Source organism: Pipistrellus hanaki (assembly GCF_964339955.1).
Source record: "Pipistrellus hanaki genome assembly, chromosome: 17".
Taxonomy (NCBI): Eukaryota; Metazoa; Chordata; class Mammalia; order Chiroptera; family Vespertilionidae; genus Pipistrellus; species Pipistrellus hanaki.
In genome coordinates this window covers 32,952,302-32,976,819 of record NC_140519.1, presented here as the reverse complement: position 1 = coordinate 32,976,819, position 24,518 = coordinate 32,952,302, and the positions used below count along the sequence as shown (strand labels likewise).

The 24,518-nt window shown below is 33.9% G+C and overlaps 1 protein-coding gene across 2 annotated transcripts in view; it reads right to left on the bottom strand.

Moving 5' to 3' along the window:
- Window positions 1-24,518, bottom strand: part of CSMD3 (CUB and Sushi multiple domains 3) — a 771,720-nt gene that overhangs the window by 27,049 nt on the left and 720,153 nt on the right. For both annotated transcript variants that reach the window (XM_084864313.1, XM_084864314.1), the window contains 8 exons: window positions 24,079-24,252; window positions 22,201-22,374; window positions 21,182-21,367; window positions 18,937-19,110; window positions 16,176-16,358; window positions 10,565-10,741; window positions 2,575-2,754; window positions 388-561 (listed from right to left, as the gene is read on the bottom strand). In XM_084864313.1, the coding sequence (XP_084720439.1) occupies window positions 388-561; window positions 2,575-2,754; window positions 10,565-10,741; window positions 16,176-16,358; window positions 18,937-19,110; window positions 21,182-21,367; window positions 22,201-22,374; window positions 24,079-24,252 (1,422 nt within the window). The remainder of the gene's footprint in view (window positions 1-387; window positions 562-2,574; window positions 2,755-10,564; window positions 10,742-16,175; window positions 16,359-18,936; window positions 19,111-21,181; window positions 21,368-22,200; window positions 22,375-24,078; window positions 24,253-24,518) is intronic.

The following is a 24,518-nucleotide window of genomic DNA, read 5'->3' as shown; positions in this document are numbered from 1 at the left end:
CAGAGAAAACCAGAAATAAATTTGGGGTTAAATTAAAACATTCAGCTGAGAGACACTGGACTTGAGAATAATTTCCTGGCAGATTCAGCTGAGAAGGTTTCCATTTTGAGGAATAATTTTGAAAATTAAGTGAAGTTTACAAACAAAGCAATTTAGCTTAAAGTTTTGAGTTCAAGCAGAAGGCACATAACTGTTGGATGAAAAGTGGCTACATTGGTAAATACTGATTTTTCATTAAACTTTTACGCATTGGAAGGAGTTTAACAATCTCATACTTATTCTGGCAAAACTTGAAAAATTTACATAACAGTTGTAAACTCAGGAAAGCAGTTCTAAGGGAGAAAAAAATTGGAAAATATAATTTACATAAAATATAATTATACTTACGTAAGCACTGCGGTACTTCCCCACTCCAGGTGCCATTCCCTACACAGGTCAAAACAGCGGGAAAGGAGAGCTCATAGCCTGGAGAACAGATGTAGCTAATACTAAAGCCCCAGTCGAAATTTGTTCCTTCCAACCTTCCATTGGAGATCTGGGGAGGAGTTGAGCAGGTAACAGCTGCAATTACATTGAAAGTGATTAGACAGCTGTTGAGATATTCTGGGTATGGAAAATAAATGAACAAATATCATTAGGAGAAGCATATGTGCTAACGTAACCTTTTGAAGGACACTGTGGTGTGGCACGTTTTATTCCCCTGGTTGTATCCCTGAAACATCCCTAGACTCGATCCCTCTACAGTACAACTATTATATTTCTTGACAACATAATGGCTACTGGATGAGATTCTATTACAAAATATCAAGCTGCCTGATAATAAGGGAAATAAAGGCTGATCTTCTAGCCAGTATTGTAACTGATAAATTATTGGTTTTATATTGTTTTCCAATGACCTTTAGACAGACTGGGTTAGTTAGCTATATAGACAGTGTATCAGCACTGTGGCAAGGACTTTGGTAGTAATTCTGTGATATTTCTGAAAACGTAAATCATGTATTTCATTAAAATATCCAAATTGGTTCTATTAAACACTTAGACTCATATATTAAAATTTACTGTAGAATTTTAAGTATATTATTAAAGTTTTAAACATTCATTTTTTTAAAACTGTTTTAAGATGTCCTCAAGCAGAGATAGGTTGGATGAGGTGACAGAGATGAGAGGAAAAGGAAGGGTACCAACTTCAAAATATCCAAATGAGGAATGTTTATATTTTAATGGCTAGCAACATAGCTGAATACGTTTTGGAGTTGTATAAGACTGCCTTTACCAGGATCGGTTAATTGTGTATTAAATAACTTCTAAAATATAAAATATCTGTTACATATTTTATATACTATGTACAGTGATCTGATCCAGAAACTGAAATCAAAAAGAAAAATATACATCAAAATTATTCTTTTTTGTTAGATTTTTTTTAACTATCTGGGAGATACTAAACTGTCAATTTTTAGATATTTATAGACACCTGAAAGAGAAATCTCAATTAATAAAGAATCAATACTGTTATTATACAATATAAGTTACCTTACATTGCATCTACACTGTTATACAAGTAATCAGAAAAACTGGCAGAAAATTATGAAAATGTTTTCAATAAGAAACAATTAGTATAAGGTTGCAGATCTATGCCTATATTGACTAAAGTATTAATTCTAGATTACATTCTTTAAATAAACAGTTTTTCCTCTTTAAGGAAAAATTACAGTTTTGTAATTCTGATCGACTATTTCAAACTACTGAAAGTTTTTCTCCCTATCCATGAATTACTTGACAAAGTGGACTATCAAATTAAAATCCTGACAATGATTTTAAATTGGCATGCATTAGAATTTTACAAACATGTAATACCTGAGTATTTCATCAGGGGCACTGACCACTTTTCCCTTAGATCGTCAAATTTAAAAAAATGCCAACAACCAACACAATAGTAGCCATCTAGTGTGAATGGTCTGTCTTGAACCATAACTACATAGGTCATATAATAGGTTGCATTTTATTGGTTATGTCCCATAATAAGGTTGCATCTGATTGGTTAATTCTTGGAACCAGAAATCCTTACATATATGTATAGGCACCTGATTTTTTAAAAGTCACTTTGGAGCAAAAAGAATAAATAATTATTATTTTTTTAAAAATCAATCAAAATTATATATTTTTTTTCAGATTGGCAAAAAATACAATCTATTTTTGAAATGCCACAGAATTTTCATAATCAGTTTATGTGTGCCATGAAACAAATGGTTTGAAATTGCTATTCTAAATCATTAAGGTTATATTATCTTTTAAATATTCATAAGTTAATATAAATAGCAGAGTACATGATATTTTTGCTGTTTGGGTTGCATTGAAGTTCACTGTCACTACTCACAAAAGATTTTTTGAAATATCTTTACATTCTATATGTTATTATCATCTATATGGTTTAAAATTAAAACTGAAACAATCATTTTTTTAGTTTCAAAAATGTGAAACTATACATAAAACACTATTTAAGTCTACTTTAAATTTGCATATTAACAAAGGAACTATGTGGTAGTGATAACATAAATAATTAAGAAATTACTATACCTCTGCAGGTTGGCATTACTCCACTCCATGTGCCATTGGTTGTACAAGTCCTGATTCTGGAACCATTCAATTCCATGGTATAGCCGGGCTGGCACATATAGGAAACATTGTGTCCAACCACATAATCATCTCCGTATCTCAGTCCATTGGCCGGTACTCCTGGGTCTCCACAACTGATTACTATCGATATTGGATTCAAAAAGCAGATGGTTAATGTGGCAGATATTTAATAGAGAAGAATAGTAAGCATATGGCATTCTTAATGTATCAGTAGGGAAAAATTAGTTATCATGTTCATTTTTAATCATAAAACATATGCATACTTAAACCACATCCTAACAATTATTGATTATGACCAGGTATGCTTATTACAGATTCTATACACATAGTTGAGAAATTGCAATTTAGACTTTGAAAAGGTTAAGTTAATATGCTATTATAGTGCAGGAAACTGTGACATGGTAACCTTAAAATATATTAAGTGAACGTGAAGAAGCCATCCTATAGAATCAAGATTTCTCATGTAATGTTTAATATCTATATTCTCATACATGGCTATTGAAGTTTCTGATTTTGGAGACTTGGTGGATTGAGAGTATTTCCTGCACAGTGTTACTCAATTTTATATTATAATAGTTTTTAGCAAAAACTATTATAATAGAAAATTTATTTTATTTATTCAATAAGAACACTTTTTATTGAATAAATAAAATAATGGATGAACTATAAAGTGTGAATTTATCATGTATAGAGTGGGATGCATACTTTGTGAGGCTCAGCATAAAGTAAAAATGCTACAGCTAGGGATAGAGTTAAATTTCCCATTTCCACTAACTCAATGGCAACCCAGGTAAAAGAACAATCCAGAAGAAAAAAAAAAAAAATGGGACCCTTTCTTCTGAAATCCACATGCTTCCTGGATTGGATGTGAATGAAGCGCTTCCCTCAAGGTTTCTGTCAAGTGCTTGCTAAATATGACTCAGCAAGACTAGCCCAGGGCAGAGATAGATGCTACCCGCTCTGCACCAAGACTTCACGAATACACAAAAGTCTGACTTGCCCCATGCTACATCCAGGCCCCTCAAATGGGGTGGAGAACACAGCTGCAGGGTGAGCCTCCCTCTGCTGATGACAGGATGGAACCGCTGAGCAAAGCAGTGGTGGGAATGGAGAGGCCGAAGGGACAGGGGTACCAGGTGGTGGGAGCAAGCGGCCCATAAACCCAGCCTAGGAAGACAGGGCGGCTGCTCCAAATCCTCGTCAGATGCTCCAGCGTCCAGGGGACTTCAGTTACAAATCACACTTTCAAAGATAATATTATTGATAATGCTGAGACAGCCCAAGCCCAGGCCCTCGGGCATGAGGTCCTATCAATTGCACTCATCCATAAAGCTGGCCCTGATAACGTATATCATCACTGACTGATGCCACCAAAAATTTTCAAGAAGACTTAAAACAGTATAGAACATAAAAAAATCAACCCTACTATGACATTTAAGAATAAGGCCTAGCAGAAATTATATATAGGCCACCAAAGCACTTGCTGTTTTGAATACATGATTTGAGCAATGAGCTGGCTAAAAACTTTCTTGTGGCTAAGAGAAGAGAAGAAAAAGAAAAAAAAAAACATACCAGCTTACAATTTTTCTTTTCTGGAGATAAAAGAAATGTGGCATACTTGCCTCTTACTATCCTTTTTGCCTTTTGAATCTTTTTGTTTATGAAAGAGTATAAAGTTATACCAGGTGGAGCTGAGTTATATTCCCTCATTTTTATTTTTAAGTTTTTCTTCCCAGAAATGTGAAAGTCAGAGGGTTAAAAACTAAAAATAGGTTAAGTCATGGGAGACCTTAATAGTACTTTAATTACATTGTATTTATTAACTTACCATTTAAAATGATGAATCTCAACATTTCTTTCATATTACTCTAATCTGTTGAGTCTAGCAAGTTTTTAGGACCAAGAATAATGGCAATTTAATTAAAGAGCAATATGCACCGCCCTCCCCTTCTAGCCCTCAGAGCCCTGGACCCAGTTTGCTGAACTAACACTCTGAGTGTTCCTAGCAGATGCCTACTAAGAATTTCGCATATAGAATGATTTTTTTGTTCTTTTGATTACTGATGATGATAAGATTTTTTAAAATTATATAACTGAGTTGGATAGGAAATCAAATACAGCTTATTTACCAAAAAATTTGTTATTTTATTTGCAGTTTCAAAATTCCTGGAAGTGAGTATACCCTTCAATTTATTTTGTTTTATTTTTACTTTATGTTATTTTCTATTTTTAATCTAGATCCCAACTGAGAGGAGGAAAATTAAAGAAAACACCCACAAATTGCTATTTTGTGGATAGTGCTTTACAGACTGAATTCGGATCCTGGCAAAAAGAGCAGCTTCTTTCTTGGGGAGGCACAGGAGCTGAGAGGCAGCCACCCTCAGAGAGGACAGAGGGTTTATTCTGCAGAGGAGCTGGGAAGTTCTGCGTAGTAAGGCAGCATCCTGAATGGAACTCGGGACAACAGCTTCAGAAGGATTTGTTTGGTGGCTTTCTAAGGAAGCAAAGGCCAGTCAAAGAGGCAGTTTCCAATAGCAACAACCTGTTCCACAAGTCAATTCACTCATTGCACCAGCTTGTTTTCAGCAACAAAAAGAGGCTTTTGGTCTTTTCGAGCAAAACCTTAGAACTGTAGCTCTTTAGAGCTCTACCTTAAAATTCACAGACACCAGTTGTGTGAAACAGAGTGCTATGTTTTATTGCAAGAAAATCTTTTCTAAAGTCATCGAAATCCTTAAAGACATAGCACTTATGTACACACATAAGCATACACACACATATAAGCATACACACACACACACATACACAGACACACACCAATAAACTCCACCAAGACAGATGTTTGTTTGTTTTTCAACACTGATGTATTCTCACAGCCTCTTCTAGTGCATCAAAAGATATAAATACTGTTTAAAGAATAAATCAACAAATGAATGAATAAGAAGTGATTAAATAGCTCAAATTCACACACAAAAAAAACATATATTATTTAAAGGTTTAAATTTGTTTTTGTCCTGGTCTGTGTGGGTCTGTGGTTAGTGTTGGCCCTTACACCTAAGAGTCATGGGTTGCCTCCCAGTCAAGGGCATGCACCTGGGTTGCAGGTTCATTTCCTGGCCCTGATCAGGTCGTGTACAGGAGACAACAAATTGATGTGTCTCTGTCACATTTCTGTCTGTGTGTCTGTCTGTCTGTCTCTCTTCCCCTCTCTCCCGCCTTTCTACTCTCTCTAAAAAAAAAAAAAAAAGAAAAAGAAAAAATATCCTTGGTTTAAACAAACCAACAAACAGACAAATAAATATGTTTGTTTTCATGGGAGGTATTCTCATTAGCTTCTATCATGTAATTAAGTCCATTTGGCATCATTTATAATAAATTAAGCAGATAAACCTCTATGCTAAAAAGAAAACTTAATTTAGCAAATTAATTTATGCCATTTCAAAACGTTTAACTTCTTAAATGAGCATTATAAATATGCATTTTTAAGTAAATAGGATTATACTATCCACACTTTTATAATGGAATTCACTTTTCACTCCATATCTACTTGATTATTTTTGCATGTAAATTCACATAGATCCATGTAACATTTTAATGACATAATATTCTCTTACATGTATATACATGCAATATAATTCGTGAAACCAAACCCCCCTGGATTGATGTTTGAGTTATCCCATTGTTTTCCTATCAGAGAGAATATAGCAATATTCATGCTAACTCAGGCATCCTATACATTTGCTTTGCCAGGTTTCAAGCCCAGAATAAAATTCTACTCTAGCAGGATGAAGTTCCAGAAAGGTGATCCACTCTCTCAATTCAAAAGTTGGTTTTCTTTTTAGATCTCAGTAAGGGAGATTTCATTTACCTTCATTTTGGCACTATAGACATTTGGGACCAATTCATTCTTGATCATGTGATCAGGTTGCTTTATCACTAAATGTATTTAGCATTGACCTCTACCTGCTAGATACTGATAGCCCCTCCACTCACCTGCACTGTGACAGCCGACAGTCCCCAGGCATTGTCAGATGTCCCCTGGGAAGCAAAAGCTTTCCTGTTTAAGAATCACCTCATTTAGCGATAGTGCTCTTCCCTTGAGGAGATTGAGATGACTTTTTAGCCTGATTTCACGCAGTTTCATGCTGGGATATCCCCCAGCTTTCTCTTGTGTGAAAATATCCCCATTTCCCTGGCCTATCTTTTAAAGAAAACCAAAAACCAACCAACAAAAAAACTTTGAGAATTCTCGGGTTGGTCACAAAGACTCAGGGATGGCCATTTCTGTGGTGACCACTTGTAACAAAAGCCTTAGGTTCATTTACCAAGGGATCTGATCAAGTATTTTGTACCTCACCCAAATGACAAGACCTGCCAGATGCAGAGCAGCGATCACTTTGGAAGGAGTTCTGGTAGGTTTAAAAACCCCGGTAATAGATGCTCATATTTCGTTTTAGACCTGAAAGTCAATTGTTGCTCCATTTGACAAGCCCTGATCTGAGGCAGATTTCCCCAAAACACTCTGAGCACTGTGTGCTGCTGGTTCCAGAGATGACCTGCCACTAGACAGCACAAGGTAAGGATCCTGTACTATTTATACCTGAGGGGTTTTTGTTCTGACAAAACAAGACAAAACCAGAAAGCAGAAAAGAGTAACCATAAAACTCTGTATCTCTGAATGAGTATTTACCTGTGCTTTTTTTTTTTTTTAATATTTTCTCTCAGTATGGACATCACAGAAAATAACTTAAGCAAATTTTATAATTAGTGTACTGTTATGAGCTTCCTAGAATAGTATTACATCAAATATCTTTCCTTTCCAGGTTGTTTAGTTCTATGAATGTTTCTTACTATTTATAGTTCCTCTGTCAAAGTGTGCATGACATTTGAATCCATGACCTTGATCTTATGATATATACTTAAAGAAAAATGTTTTCATTGATTTGAGAGAGAGAGAGAAACAGACCAGGTTACCAATGCTGTATGAAGCTTGTGGGTTAGCATATAGGTAATTGCTAGAAGAATTATAGGTCACTTTTAGCTAAAAGCAATATGAGGAAGTGTCCTGAAAGGCTTTTGCCAAATGGGTGCCACTCCAGCTGACACTTAAAAGGTACCACTACAAATTTTAGGGCTCGGATGGGTTGGTGTAGTAGGAAACCAGCAGAGACTATTTGTTAATTGTTAAGTTGTTCAGTCTTGCAAAATTGAGACATTATCAAAGCAAGTAGGAGGACTTCTTGCCTTCAAGATGGGGAACTAGAGAAGACTTTACTCTCCATTTGAAACAACCAAAATAAATAAATAAATAAATAAATAAACAAACAAACAAACAAATAAATGAATGAATAAATAAATAAATAAATAGGACATGATATTAAAACAAAAATAACAACAACGTAAAAACAGGTTTCAAAGGCAGCAAAGCACAGTGATCCTTGAGTGACAGGAAACAAATGAGATGCGTCCTAACACTGCCACATGGTACTGCTTTCAGAGAGTTTCCAGGCTGCAGAACAGGGAGGCCCCTGCAGTGCCCACCAGCTCCCGGGTGGAGACATGACTCTAGAGCCAGGAGAGAATGAAGAGACAGTGCCAGAGAGGACCCCCACTGAAAGAGGACTCTGGAGATCCAGGGAGAGGAGAACTGGGTGTTCAGCAGAATACTGGTCAGCTGGTGAGGAAACTGCCTATGGTGAGATAAAGAACTACCAAAAGATTAGCTGTGACAGCATTTGGTGCTGACACAGAGCCAGAAATACTACTTGTTACTGACTCTGATCAACAACTGGGACATGTCTTGCTTATTATATTACAGGCTTAAGAGTCCCAATGCACGGTATTCATGCACTTGGGATGGGGGTCCCTCAGCCCGGCCTGCGCCCTCTCGCAGTCCAAGAGCCCTAAGGGGATGTCCAACTGATGGCTTAGGCCTGATCCCTGAGGGCCTCCTTAGCACTGCCATGGAGTCAGGAGAGGCTCCTGCCACTGCCGCTATGCTCACCAGCCGTGAGCCCAGCTTCTGGCTGAGTGCCACTTCCCCTGTGGGAGTGTACTGACCACCAGGGGGAAGCTCCTGCATTGAGTGTCAGCCCCCTGGTGGTCAGTGCACCTCATAGCAAGGGGTTGAGCGGCCTTAACATATCATTAGCATATTATGCTATGACTGGTTAAACGACCAATGGGACAACTGGGCACTTAGTATATTAGATTTTTATTATATAGGATGTGGCTGCTATGTTCTATTCAGTGCATATTTCAACAACCTCTTAGCCATAGTTTGCCTACACCTTTGAAGAGACACAATAAACATGAAGTATCTCAACAGCCTTGTGGTCCACACAATTTGGTGCAAGTAAGATATTAACTACAACAAATATTCTCCCGAATTATAGGCATGACATGCCATTACTCTGATGACATCCTCCACTGAGTAGATCCATTTGACCCACTTATTCAGGATAAACACATACAAAGAATTTAAAGAAAAACAAACAAAAACGACTGATATTTAAAAGGTACCAGTAAGAACTTTAAGGCTCGGATGGGTTAGTGCAGTATAAAACCAGCAAAACCTATCAGAGATGAATCATTATCCCTCAAATCAGGTTGAACATTTCTTTATGTATCTATTGGTTGTTTATATGTCTTCTTGGGAGAGGTGTCTGCTCAAGTCCTCTGCCTATTGTTTTGCAATAGAGGACTGAATAAAGAGTATGTGGTACATATACACAATGGAATGCTACTCAGCCATCAGAAAGGATGAAATACTATCATTTGCAACAACATGGACTGACCTTGAGAATATTATGATAAATGAAATAAGTCTGTCAGAAGAATGCCAAGAACCATATCATTTCACTCATAACTGGGATATAAAACTGAAACTCGTGGAAACAAACAGCAGTGTGGTGGTTGCCAAGAAGAAGACAGTGGGGGTGAATGGGGTCAAAATATATGGTTATAAGAGATGTAGCTTCAGATGGTGGGCTCACAGAGCAATATACAGATCTTATAACATAGAAACCCACACTGAAACCTGAATGATCATATTAACCAATGTCAGCCTAATAAACTTACAGATAGATAGATAGATAGATAGATAGATAAGCCTAGTCAGGCCCTGGCCAATGTTGCTCAGTTGGTTGGAACATTGTCCTGTACACCAAAAGGTGGCAGTTTGATTCATGGTCAGGGCACTCACCCAGGTTGCAGGTTCAATTCCTAGTCAGGGCAAGTGCAGGAAGCAACCAACTAATGTTGCTCTCACCCCCTCTCTCTTTTGCTCTCTCTATAATCAAGTTTAAAAAATAGAAATAAATAAATAATGAAATAAAAAAAAAACAAGTAGTTATTGATATGTGTTAGATTGGCAAAATAAAATTGCATTCTTTGTATTAATCTTGGTTACTGCTGATAATTAATCTCTATTCTTAAGATGCTATTAAATTTCACTTAATGTCACTGATTTTCAGTGATACTTCTTTCCTCTGCCAAAAAAAAAGTAATTATTTTTTTGTTAATCTTAACTAGAGAATAATTTCTCATTGATTTTTAGACAGAGTGGGGAGAGACAGAGAGAGAAATATCCATGTGAGAGAGACACAATGATTGGTTGCCTGCCGCACAAACCCCCAATCAGTGTTGGGGATCAATGTACATGCCCTTGACTAGAATCAAATCTGGGATTCTTCAGTCCATGGGCCAACACTCTATCCACTGAGCCAAACCAGCTAGAGCTGCAAACTGATTCTTAAAGTCACTAGTATAAACTCTAACCACAGAACACTATAATCTCTTAATCTGAAATAAAATACAAATATTCAATATCTTGCATGGTTTGATTGACTACAAGTTACACATATAGATGAATATACTCAAGTAGTTTCACATAACTAGTGATGCTTAAAGATATTGAGAAGAAACATACTTGTACAGTTCGGCAAAGTTCCAGACCACGTTCCATTGGCTGTGCACTGTCTAACTGAAGGTCCAGACAAGATATAGCCCTCCATGCAGGAATAAACTATTGAACTGGAGAATGTTGTGCCATCAATCCGAAAGACCTTTCCATTGGCTGTTGTTCCTGGGTTACCACACTGTACAGCTACAAAAAAGAAAAATAATAATAATAACAGTTAAGAGTATTTATAAAAATATTGTAATTAGAAATCTCACAAAACATTAATGACTGATTTTTTTAATTATCCAAATGAGCTATAAAATCCTCAAAAATAAACATTGAATTATCGTTTACAATGGATGAAATTCAATATAAATTTATATTAATTTTATTAGGTTAATTACTAGAATACAAATAAGACAACAGCTGTTTTTTTTTTTTTAAGTTTTTGTTAGTAGCTATGGTAAAAACTTCAAAAAGTAATTACTCAAGAGTATTGCCTATGAGTACCACAAAATCTTTCAAGGATTGATTATAAGAGTCTGTCTAAAATACAAATAAAGTGAAATGGAAAGATATGAAATAATGAGATGCAACAGGAATTTACTATATAAGAGGACAGATATCATATAAACAATATAAATATTTTAAGAATCATATGTATTTTTATTTATATAAGCACATAAAACTGAACTGAATTAAAACTGTATAATCTCTATTTCTGGAACAAGGTATACAAAAAATAAACTGAATAAAAATAAAATCTCGAGATGGTTTTCATTAAGTTTTCAACATATCATAAACAGGAGTCACTAATGCAGTACCCTCTGTATTACCCTCTTTATTATGTTTAACTATTTGCCATCAATACCATGGTAAATTTTTAAAATATACTAAAAGCGAGCCTATGTTACTGTATTACTAAATTTTGTTGTAACATAAAAGTTTAAAGATATCTCTATGAATATAAAGTGTAATTATAGTTTCAGATAGTACCATCTATATCACTCGAGGCATCTAAAATATTTATTTTGCCTATCCTTCCTTTATAGTGGTGCTGCACATTTCTGTGTGTGTGTATAGAGACAGGAGACTTACACATTTTATTTTATTACTTTTTTGTTGTTAATCCTCCTCACCAAAAGATATTTTTCGACTGATTTTTAGAGATAGTGGAAGGGAAGAGGATAGACAAAGAGAAAGAGAAATATTGATGTGAGAGAGAGAAATCAATTGGTTGCCTCCTGCAGGCTCCCTGGGGATGGAGCCTGCAACTGAAGTACATGGCCTTAAGCGAAATAGAAGGTAGGGGGAGAGGTGGGAGGGGGGTGATAATGCTATATCCACTGAGCAAACCAGCTAGAGTGGAGACTTACACACTGTAAACAATTACAACAAGATCAAACTCTATGTAAAAATTTTCAGAAGAACATATAATGTTTAAAAAAATGTTTGCTTCTGCTGTTCAGAGTAATTAGCCTCTTCTATATTAGCACCGGCCTAAAATAACAATCCAGTCATATTTATTTATGTGTCATGATCCATAATCTTGAAACAATCCAAGTAGGATTTGAAAAATATCATCCTTGTTTTACAATGTCAGGTGATTTGCATTTTGAAATAGGAACTCCAGGCTCAGTCCATTTTTTTTGCACTTAATAAAAATTGAGAACTTCTCCAGTTAGGATGGTTTACAGATGTGGACAAATAGCACTGCCACTTCTGTCCCCTTGTCTCTAATTCCTCAAGGCTTAGTAGACACATTTTTCTTACCAAGAGAATTATTTGAATTAAACACAAGTAAAAATAACTTTAAATGAAAAGAGACAAGTGCATCGCCTATCATGGGTGAGGGCTGCAAGCTCTGTGGACACATGAAAAAAGCAGCAAATGCTTTGCCTCTGTCGTGTGGACATTTGGCGGGAAATGGCTTTATTGATATCTGTGAACACAGCCCCATTTATGTTAGTATTAGCTGAAAATGCCATCTCTCTTAGAAAGAATAATTTCTCAGCTGTCAATTGACCTAACCTAATAAAAAAGACATCTAATATTCACTGATAACTCACTATGATAGCCACATTTTCAATATTCTTAACCTCACAACAAATACTATGAGTTGATATTGATTTCAACACCATGAGTAGGTTGGGAACTGAAGCACAGAGAGAATAAATTAGTTCTCCAAGGTCCCACAGCTAGTTCATGGCACAGTTTCATCTAGTACAAGCTCTTCAGAAGATTCTGATAGCATATAATGAAAGTATTGGATCTTATTCAGGCTAGAAAATGGCTCAAACAATATATTTTTGTCAATTATTTTTTGTATCAAATGCATGATATAAAGAGTATTTTATATTTGCCTTATATATTTCTAGAGATAATTATTTAATTATGGGACCATTTTTTTCTTTTTATCAAGGTGACTTCTCTGAAAAGACAAAAATAAATGGAAGCATAACGAAAAAGTTAAAGATCCTTTGTAAATAAACAAAGAAATAAGTTGATAAAATATTTATATAGCTATATATATAAATATGATTACTATATATTCATTCTGATGTGTATTTTAGGCACTGTGTAAAGCAAACAGTATGCAATAGTGAAATATTGCCATTTTAAAAAACAGAACTATGCTATGCATGCTGTTTTATAATCTCATTCTCCTTACTTAACATAACAATGAGGGCATCTTTCTTTTATAAAGTTCAGTAACAGGATAGTTTTCCATTTTATGTATATTCATAATTTATCTATCCAATCCCCTGTTGATAAACCCAAAATTTAGTTTTATTTCCTTATGATCTAGCTTATTAATACAAGTATGTACATTGATTCTATTTTAAGATAAATTTCCAAGAGTGGAAGTTCTGGATAATTTTCATTTTTGAAAAATGTTATTAAAATATTTTTATATAGAGTTACCAAAGATATTGTCATAATACACAATTGGGTCCATAATGTAGAAGTTTGCCTGCTTTTATATATCCTCATCAATGCTACGTGCAATAATTGTTACAAATCTTGTCAGTTTGTAAAAAAATGATATATTCTTTAAGTTTGCCTGTTTAAATTTATTAAATTAAGATTTCTAACACATTCATTTGATAGGTTTATTTTCACATGTGTTTTATCCATTACATTATCAGAAAGATATTATAGTTTATGGTAAATTACTAAAGTGATATAATATTTCGGAGCATTTGAAAAAATAAGAGTAAAAGTTCTTCAGATTTCACCACTCTGTCCTATCATATTTTGTGTACCACTTTTTAAAAACTTTCTCTCAAATGAATATAATTTCCCATGATTTTAAAAGAGTGCAAACTTTTGAATCTTATTTTTAATTAAGTTTTATATGATTTACATTTAATCATATTGCTCCATGGCCTTTATTCTGATAGCTTATTGACTATATACTATTATGTTATATAAATATACACTTGCTTGTGTAATATTATGCCTAATATTGTTGATACCAGAAAATGTGGATATTGTTGAGTCAAGTTCTTATTTCATGAAAATCAAACCATGAAGCTGTGGACAAAAACAACTAATGGGAGCAAAGTTCATTGGGAGAGGCCAGTCCTGGAAAAGGGTAGCTCAGGTTCCAGGAGCAGACTGGTGTCCAGAGCTCCCTCTTCAGGTTAGTAGTTTGGTATCCAAGCTAATTAAAGTCTACCAGTCCATGTGTGGAGGACCACATGGCCATAAGTCTCATAGGCACAGGGATGTACTCCCCCCCCCCCCCCCCCACAACACAGGAACGAACGTCAGGAACCCATTGTTTGTCAGAAAGAAGAAAGAGGGATTTAATTTAGGGTGGGTAGTCTTGCTAGCTGCTAATTGGTCTTTTCAAAAAAATCTGTCTAAGGCATTATCCTTTGCATTGGTTTATATGCCTTAATGCCTTGTGATTGGTTATTTGCACGCTGTCTATCTTAGCAATATCCATATATTTTAAAGTCCATGCCTCTTGTGAGTGCTCTTCTCTGCCTGCCCCATTGGGGTGCCTTAGTAACTCCTCCTAGTTAGGTTCCCATTTCTATTTCCTTTCCCATGGTCCCACTCCTATCTAGCTAGCTTCCTTCTGTCTCCTCATTGTTAAAATTATTTCCTGTTGTTGCTTAATTTAATCAATTAGACATAAAAGTTGCAACTTTACTATTATGTATTTTCTTTAATATTTTAATTTTTTGCAGGAAAGAAATCCTCAAAATTCCAATTACTAAAACAGAGTTATTTACATTCTATGAATATATATGCATTTTGTCAAATTACTCTAAATTTACTGTAACAATAATCATATCTCTAGAAAGGTTTTAAAGTTCTAGTTTTGTTGCATATACACAAAAATGTCATATTAAATCTGGTAAAAGGATATTTAATTATCATTTTCTGATTAGTTGATATGTTGAGTATTTCTCAATAGGTTGCATTTTGTGCTCTTCTTTACTTTCTGTTCATTTTCTTTGTCCATTTATTTACTAGAATCTGTTTTTCTAAATTATTTGTATAAGCACCATTTATTAGAAAAATATTAATTCTGCTATTTCTTATAATTCCTTGTTCTTTTTTACTTATAAAGTGCACTTTACAGAACCAAGTTGTATTTCATCTAAAACCTCTTTTGCAGTTAAGCTGAACAAAGGGCTAGCTTCCTAATGTATGACAGCATCATAGAAACTTTCCCTTTGCAAAGTCAGTTTGAATAATAAAGTGAATAGTGAAGTCTTACTGTCTTTTGCTCAACAACTTTCTCTAGCATCTCCTTTCCCTATAATAGCAACTGAGTTGTAATGCTCTCTGAATTAAGATTTCTAAATTTGGTCCATTTTAAAAAAGGATAACTATCTTTCCTCGAATATGGATCCTAATTTTAAATACCATAAAATGTTTTTGAAATACAATCAATCAAAAACTGTCAAGAAACTCTGTTGGGAGTTATTTCCTATTTATAAAACCAATACATTTTGATATGATATTAAGTAAGTTTCAAAAATACCTCTGCATGTTGAATTTTTATACTATAATTATCTTGAAAAGAACATTTAGATTGTAAGAATAATTTTTCAGCAACATGTCATTTTTTATCCATTCTTTTAAAGATTTAACTATGTCAAAAATGTCAGTCAGAACAATTAAAATTTTATTCAAGCACTCTACATTTTAAAAATTCTAGTTTCAAACAATGTAATCTATGAATAAAAACCTCACTTATAGTTAGGCATCTTTATATCTTTCCATTGCTACAAACCTAAAAACTAAAATAGATCTTGAGGTAATGTTGACATAAGGAACAACCAATTGTTTTAGCTGAAAGAGTCTACAATAAAGCCCTGTGATAAAAGGGAAAATGAAACATTTTTAACAAATATGTTTAATTTTTCAACTCAGATGTTTGCTAAGATGTGATCAATGTTTGTATATATAAATGACCCACCAGAAATATTTTTTAAAAAAATATTACCTATCCTATATAAGATGCTGTCAGTAAAACTGGAATACTCCTGCTTTTATTCCATGGTTGGAGACACAAAGAATTGGTAAGAGTAATTTCAGTAATGCTAACAAATTGAATTTGGGTACACATTAAATTCCAGCAATTTCAATCTATTTAATTTCTGCCCGACCTTACCTTTGCATTCTGGCTGCCTTCCAGTCCAACTGCCATTGGCCAAACATGTTCTTTCTTCTGAACCATGAAGGATATAGCCAGTATCACAAGCAAAATGGACAGAACTTTTGGTTCTGAAATTGCTTTCCTGTCTAGAACCATGACCAGGGGTACCTGGATCCCCACATGTGCCAGTAGCATCACCTGTAATTCAGTACAGTACAAGTTAATTTATTTCAATAAGCATTTACTATGTTCATGTTTTTTTGTCCAATATTCTTGTAGGCATGGATTTTGTGCAAGTTGTTTTAAACATGGTAAGTTGACTAGGTAGAATCATAATTCACATTTTCCACCTGAGTCCAGTCATAAGAAAAAGCCTAAATGAAAAAGAAAGTAGTTGCAGAGTGTGGTATTATTTTCCTTAGCAGTGATATTTAGAACTATTAAATAGGTTATTGTCATATTAGTATTTCCAGAACTTGGTCAATAATCAGGTTATTGGAAAATTTACAACTGCAAGTTCTATGTTTGAAAATGGGTTTACAAAACTAAAGTTAAAGAACTAAATTTGGTAATTTGATGTGTCCTTCTCTGAATTTTCTAATTACTGACAATTGTTTTATTGTTGTTAAATTAGGATTATAATGTACCAGAAAATATAAATGTTATAATACAGTATTTCCTGTAACACTAAAATTTCACTCTTTCATTTTCTCTACCAATGACTATTGACCAAGATAAACGAGCTGCATAAATCTCATATGAAATACAAAAACAAATTGCAAATAATTGAAGATTAGAAACTCTCATGTAAGTTCTAATAAGGGTTTTGTTCATGACTAGGTGTTCACCTTTTTATGTTAGTCTTAAGAATTTGCTTAGTCTCTTATCATCTTATCTAATAAAAGTAATATGCAAATTGACCATCATTCCAACACACAAAATGGCCACTCCATGTGGACTCAAGATGGCTGCCACAAGATGGCAGGCAGGGGAAGGCAGTTGTGGGTGAAAAGGCCAGCAGCAAAGAGCAGTTGGGAGGGACCAGGCCAGCAAGAGAGGGCACTGGGGGCAATCAGGCCTGTAGGGAAGGGCAGTTGTGGGTGACTGGGCCAGCAGGGGAGCAGTTAGTCGTCAATCAGGCTAGCAGGGGAGTGGGTAGGATGATCATGCTGAAGGCAGAAGCAGTTAGGAGCAATCAGGCAGGCAGGCAGGTGAGCGATTGGGACCCAGCAGTCCTGGACATCCCTCGAGGGGTCCCAGATTGGAGAGGGTGCAGGTTGGGCTGAGGGACATACACCCCCCTCTCATGCATGAATTTTGTGCACTGGGCCTCTAGTTTCTTAATTCTAATAAAAATTGCTGCAGTGTCTATATATATTAAGAGACAGAGGAAGAGGAAGGGAGGGAAAGAGAGAGGGAGGAAGGGAGTGAGGTAGGGAAGGAGGAAGGGAGGAAGGAAGGAAGAAAAAGGAAGAGAGAGAGATTCTTAAATTTCTTAAGTACTAGAAATGCTCTCTTTCTATGTACATGTCTTTTGACAAGACCTGTGTATTTGAAACCCTTCTTTACACTTTCTCATTTTCATGAGATGTAATATTAACAACCACACAAACTTTAAGATAAGTATTTACCTTTAAATATCTATGTACAATTATTTTTATCAATTAAGCAGCAATTTCCAAATACATTGGGGTGATATGTGTAAGGTTAGTGACTACGTATAATCAGTTTTCTGATAGTTTTAAAAGTCTATAGATTAAATTTGAAGTCCCATAAAGTTACTTCATAGATATTAACCACTAGGCTATAGTGGTTAATATCTATGAAGTAACTTTACAGGTAGTAACTTTATAGAATCTCCTAGTTATAAGGAGACTCTGAAATAAATAACCCTACATGAAAAGCAATGTAAAATGAATTCCTAATAAGTGTTCACCATGCTCTTCACAGATATAAAATAATATAAAAATAATGGAAATATATAAAGAAAAACAGGCAGAAACATAAGCACCACTATCTGGTTAGTGGATCAAATAGGGAGACATCATAGATTTAAAATGTAAATCATATTTTGAGAAAAGTATTAGTTTAAACAACTCAATAAAGATTTATCAAACACTCACTCTGCAAACAAATTATTAATTAAAAATATGCCTAATATTCACTTATTTTAAGATAGTGATAGAGCAACGTGGGGCTGTGGAAGCTCAGAACTTATATGTTTTCTGTTAGTAAAAAAGAAAGGAAAGATAAATACATTTCACAAAACTTGGCTTAATTTAATTGAAGAAAACATTTAAGTCTTTATTTTAAAGTATGCTATTAAGCGACCAATTGTTTGAAAGTATGCTATTAAGCGACCAATTGTTAGAAAGTTTAATGGACACATATTCTAAGAGAAAATCACTGAAATAACATCACCTTCTGGGAAAAATTTTATTAGCTATCCACCAAAATAGAATAGCTACATAAACTTCAACAGTTCACCATTTCAATGAACATAAGCTCTTTGCACAAAATAGCATTATAAATCCAATAATTCTTTGTATTAGCCACAAAACAATTTAAAACATGCATCTGTCACTTACTATCTATAGGATTAGAATTAATTTAGGCTCTGGATTTACATTATCTTAAGAAGTATTACTGTAAATGTACAAATAACGTTATAGCTTCTCTCAGATTTTTACAAATGTATTTTATTTCTTTTGTGCATATATTTCTAATACTAATCATGTCATTTCCAACACACTTTGTCCAATTTTCTAAGCGGTACCTGAACAATGAGGTTGTGATCCGCTCCAATGGCCATTTAACTGGCAGGTCCTTGATGAATGGCCTAGAAGGCTGCGCTTCCCTGTGCAGGAATAGTGAACCGTGGACCCAAAGGTGTACTTCTCCCCAGACAGGACTGCATTAGGAGGAACGCCAGGGTGTCCACAGTCAATCACTACAATACATAATTATTGAATATAAAATTTTTTTATATCTCCTATCGAACAACCTGCACCAACTTTCTATGATCTATTTCAATATATGCAACCACCAGATATCAAACATCTATGTGAAACCTGACTTTTTAAAAAAAATAAAATGGAAGTTGGAATTCTAGGAGCAATTCTATTATGCCATTCTCAGTGAGCTTGAGTTTAACAGGAACAATGTAATAAGCATACATGATTGAATAAGTATAAGTCTGCATGTATGGGGGTGGGGACTCTATATTCATACGCACGTGTGCATGGGTTTGAAGTACATATGTGCCAAAACAAGGATGTGCAAATTAATGAGAAGACTATATGTGGGTTGGCTAATTAAGGACTATATGTGGGTTGGCTAATTAAGGACTATATGTGGGTTGGCTAATTAAGGACATAGGATGCCAATAAGATTTAAAATGAGCCCATACAGCAATTAAAAAGGAAGAGTTTTGAGGCTGAATTTTCTTTATAATGTAGAGGTAGATTGGGAACTTACTGTATGCTCCCTTTAAAATGGACTTGAAAAAATACTAAATACAATAATACTATATAATATTAAATAGCACAAAATAGATACAAACAATAAATCCCACACTATCAGAGAGTGCTATATAAAACAAAGAAAGGCAAAAAAGTATATGAGAGCTATGAAAATCCGAAGTTCATGCTTCTATGTCCTACAAAATATTTTAAGTTGAATGTTATAGCCACACAAAGCCAAATAATGAAATAAGTCAAGCTATTAGACCAGTTAATGCATAATAAGAAAGTCAAATGCACTTTAAGGAATAATAATTGACTTAATTCTTTGCATAGAATCTGAAATTTAATAGATATTGCATAAACTTTTATTTACTCATCAGAGCATGAATGTTGCTATAATTTTTTAAAAATCCCCCCACATGATGGAATTGCCTCTAAATAAAACATGATCATAAAATATTTTTATAATTTAAAAATTAAACATAATTTAAAATTATTTGCACAAGGACTTTTTTCATAGAATTTTTTCCTTTTTCTTTCTTATGCACAATGACTTTTTAAAAAACATATTTTTATTGATTTCAGAGAGGAAGGGAGAGAGATAGAAACATCAATGATGTCAGAGAATCATTGGTCAGCTGCCTCCTACATCCCATTCTGGGGATTGAGCCTGAAACCCGGGCATGTGCCCTGACCAGGATTGAACTATGACCTTCTGGTTCATGGGTCAAAGCTCAACCATTGAGCCATGCTGTCTGGGCCACAATGACTTTTTGACACAATACTCCTTCAATCTATAAAGTTATCTTGCCTATCATGTCCAAGATTTACCAATATTTTGAGAACCTTAGCTATACTTACTTAATTCCTAGAATTTATGTTCACTTCCCTATGTCCTTACATAATTTTTATTTATATCTGTTAAATTATTTTCTCACGGATTATATCACTATAGATATATGCATATCTGCTATAATTTATCTTATTTATATTCTACAACTCCAACATAACATTTAATAGAATGTACTCACTAAATATTCACTGACTTAAAAGATTTCATGTATTAATATGTACTGCATCTATATATGTATGAACCTAAGTATGATAAAAATTTATGGTCAGTATGTTTTAAGTAACACTTTTGTTTAAATTCTCAAGTATTCTGAAGCTCTAGTGGTTATTAGTATTAAGAATACTATTACCTTAAATAAAATCTGAAATAGTAATACCAAAGACAATCAAAATGTAATTGCCCTTTTGGGATGAACATGAAAAGTATGTGTTTTTCATATTCTATCTTCTCTATCAAAATTCAAAGTCAAAGAATGACAGCGTTATTCTTATTAATATTAATAAGAATGACATCTGGGGATTGAATTGGAAGACTGTAGGAAAGTGTAATTTCAAAACAATGAAATAATAAAATAAAAAGCAAATTAAAATAATAATTACAAACAAAATCCTTCTAGTATATATAGCTCTAGATATTTTCTATGAAAATAAATATCCATTCTGCACATGGCATTTTTGAAGAAAGAATTCACATTATCTACTTACTGATACATTCTGGTAAAGGTTTGTCCCATTGTCCATTTGGTTGACATATCAAAACTGAAGATCCAAATAAAAAATACCCAGGATTGCAGTCATAGAATACAACAGTACCATAGGTGAAGTTTCCATGTTCTATTTTACTTTCCCTTTTGGAATTGGGTGGAATTCCAGGATCAGAACAGTTCACCACTAAACAAATGAACGAATTTAAAAGGTATTTTGAAATAACATGTATATATCTAACATAGACTATTATAAGAAATTTAGTTGTAAAGGTATATTTAATAAAGCAAATTAAAGATTCCAGAAATAAAATTAATATATTGACTATCTAATATAATGAAATGAAATCTGGGATGTTTTTAAAATAAAGAAGAAAATAAAACATTTCTGCAATTATTTTTAACAACAGCAACTCCATAAGCATTATGCTGAGAATAAATTTTAAAAATGATAACTGTTAAACAGTAGTTAAACCATAAAATAATGTAAGGATTATGATGATTTAGTTGAATTTTATCAGACAATATGAAGTATACCATACTTCTTTGCAAAATGAAAAAAACACCAAAAATTATATTTAATTATCAATAGTTTCTATGCAGAGAATAATAAATAAACCCACTCCCAATTCAGGTATCATGTTAATTCGGGGCCTCAAACATATTTTTCCAAAATATGAAAAAAAATAAACGCAATACATAAATTCCATTAATTATGGAGTAAATAGAAGGTGAAAGAATCTTCAAGGTTTTTATATGTAGTCGCAAACTAGATAAAAGATATTAAAGTTAAGCAGCTGAAATTAAGCCTGCCAGTTTTAACTTAAAAAAAAGGAAATCAGTTAAAAAGTAAAGAAAACAGAAAACATTGGTAATGAGATGATACTGACATTAAATCTTTTTGTTTTAGTAGCTGAAAACTGTTCACCGTTCTACCCCAGTTGTTTCACATCTTATCGTCTACGTTCACACAGACACATTCTGACTCTGCTCTAAGCTGGCCCAGAGTCAGACTCTTACCTTTGCACACTGGTGGGGGATGGCTCCACTGTCTGTTGGCCTGACACTGTGCCTTTGTTGGCCCTTGCATGAGATAGCCAATATTGCAAGAGAATGTTACCACATCATTAAAGTTGAATCCATTTCCACTTGTTCTTCCATAAATCGGACTACCAGGGTGACCACAGCTGACAGCTGAGAGCAATAAGTTGGGGCAGGGGAAACACAAAACAATATTTGGTTAGCAGTAATCAAAACAACTACCCTAAACCGTTTCAAACACTGTAGGAAGAAAATACTTTTTATGATCAAATATATCTAAAGTACTTTTACTAATGTAAAGGAACAATTGAGAATGGTAAAACGATTTACTCTGAAAGGAATATTACATTAATAAGTAGACAATCTTTTGCAATTGTGGTGCACAATGGTTAGAGTTTCATAGTACCTTTTTATTCTCTTTATTTGGGGGTGGGGAAGAAGAGAGAATACTAAAATTTAAAAATCTGGGCACGACTGAAGACATCAGTAGCAGAAAGGAGTGAAACTGAACCACTTTTCCTTTTCCAGTCAAGAATTGGAAGATAGTTAAAGGCAGTGTTTTGTATTTAACTTTGAAATTATTTATTTTAGTATTTATACCATTAATATTTACAAATACTAGATTGATAAGCAAAAGTGTGTTTGAAGAATAATTTAATGAGACTATAAAATGTGAACCATAAAAATGATGCTGTATTAGAATTCTTACTGGTTTATTTTCTTCACAATTATTATTGGACAATTTAGCACAATTTTGTTTGCAAATAATGGTATCAATTAATGAATTATTTAAATCCTGTAGGTGTTATAGTTTCATTCCTGATTTTATGCAGGACTGGCTTTCCCCAAACACTCCACATTTCTATGAACTATTGCACTGCATCATCTCACTCTATGACTGGAGCAACTCCAGTAATAGCCCTTCATAACTGGGCACAGTGAAAAACCAGAGTCACTTTTAGTATCTTTGAAATTACCCAAGAACTGTACTGTAATGTCAACCTATTCATTTGGAAGTTTAACTGCATCTTATTCCTGTTAAAATTATTGATAAAGAAATCTGTTTTACTCCAAGGGCCAATTTTCACTTAGAGTTTCAATTATTCAAAAAGAAAAATAGTGGTCGTTGGCTATGCTTGAATATAAATGGGAAAAAAAAATCTAGGAAAGGCACAAACATAATTTTGCTATCTGTAAGTCATCATTAGAACATTCAGTGTTTGTGTATATGGGGGTGTGTGTGCAAACTTTAGAAAAATAGTTTTAATAGTTAAATATATGCTATATTATCTTATTATATCTCAACACACAAAGGTGTTTTACATGAAACTAGAATTTCTGTTGATTGGATAAAAATTGACAATGATGAAATTTATGCATATGGGTGTAAGTAGTTATAGAATAAATATTTTCCATGAATACACACTAAAAGTCACATGCATTATTTATCTGAAGTTGCCCAAATCTCAATTGCATGATCTTATCATGTTACAATTACAACATATTTGCAGTGTTTGTTCTCATTTTCTAACATCAGTTTTAATATAAATGTAATTGGGAAAGGAAATACTTAGGAGGAAAAAAAAGTAAGAAATCCATTGACAATGACTTATAGATCCAAAAAAAAGGACAGGGTCTGATGTGAAACTATTATGTACTGTTTGGAATTCAGTGGTGTAAGGAAATGTAATATAATTTACATATACATACACGAGTGTGTGTGTGCTTGTGTGTGTGTGTGTGTGTGTGTGTGTGTGTGTGTGTGTGTGTATACTTATATAACTTAACTAAGAAAAAAAATTACTGGTTAACGCATGAGAACAGAGGTCTCTGAATACTTCTGCCATGCTTACTTACGCACACAGGACGGGAGCTGGCCAGACCAATTGTGATCCTGCTGACAGATTCTCACTGAAGAACCAATCAACCGAAAACCAGGATTACATTGATAAACAACTGTGTCTCTGTATCCATAGTTTTCTCCAATGACTTGACCATTCACAATGAGTTCTGGAATTCCACAGTGACCCGCTGAAATGGTCAAAAAGTAATATTGTTAATACTGTCATCTACGTTTTATTTGTGTATGTATATACATATGCAATGTTACTAAACTTTTAAAGTTTACTTAGAAGCATTACATATATAATGCAAATATGACTATATGACATAAGATACTCAGTAAAATGCCATGTATTAGGGAATTAAAAAAAAATTCTAGTAACACTTGGATCTATAAGAAATTAGAATTTCAATCTAAAAATTAAAATGAAACATCAAAATTTGAGAAATACAGA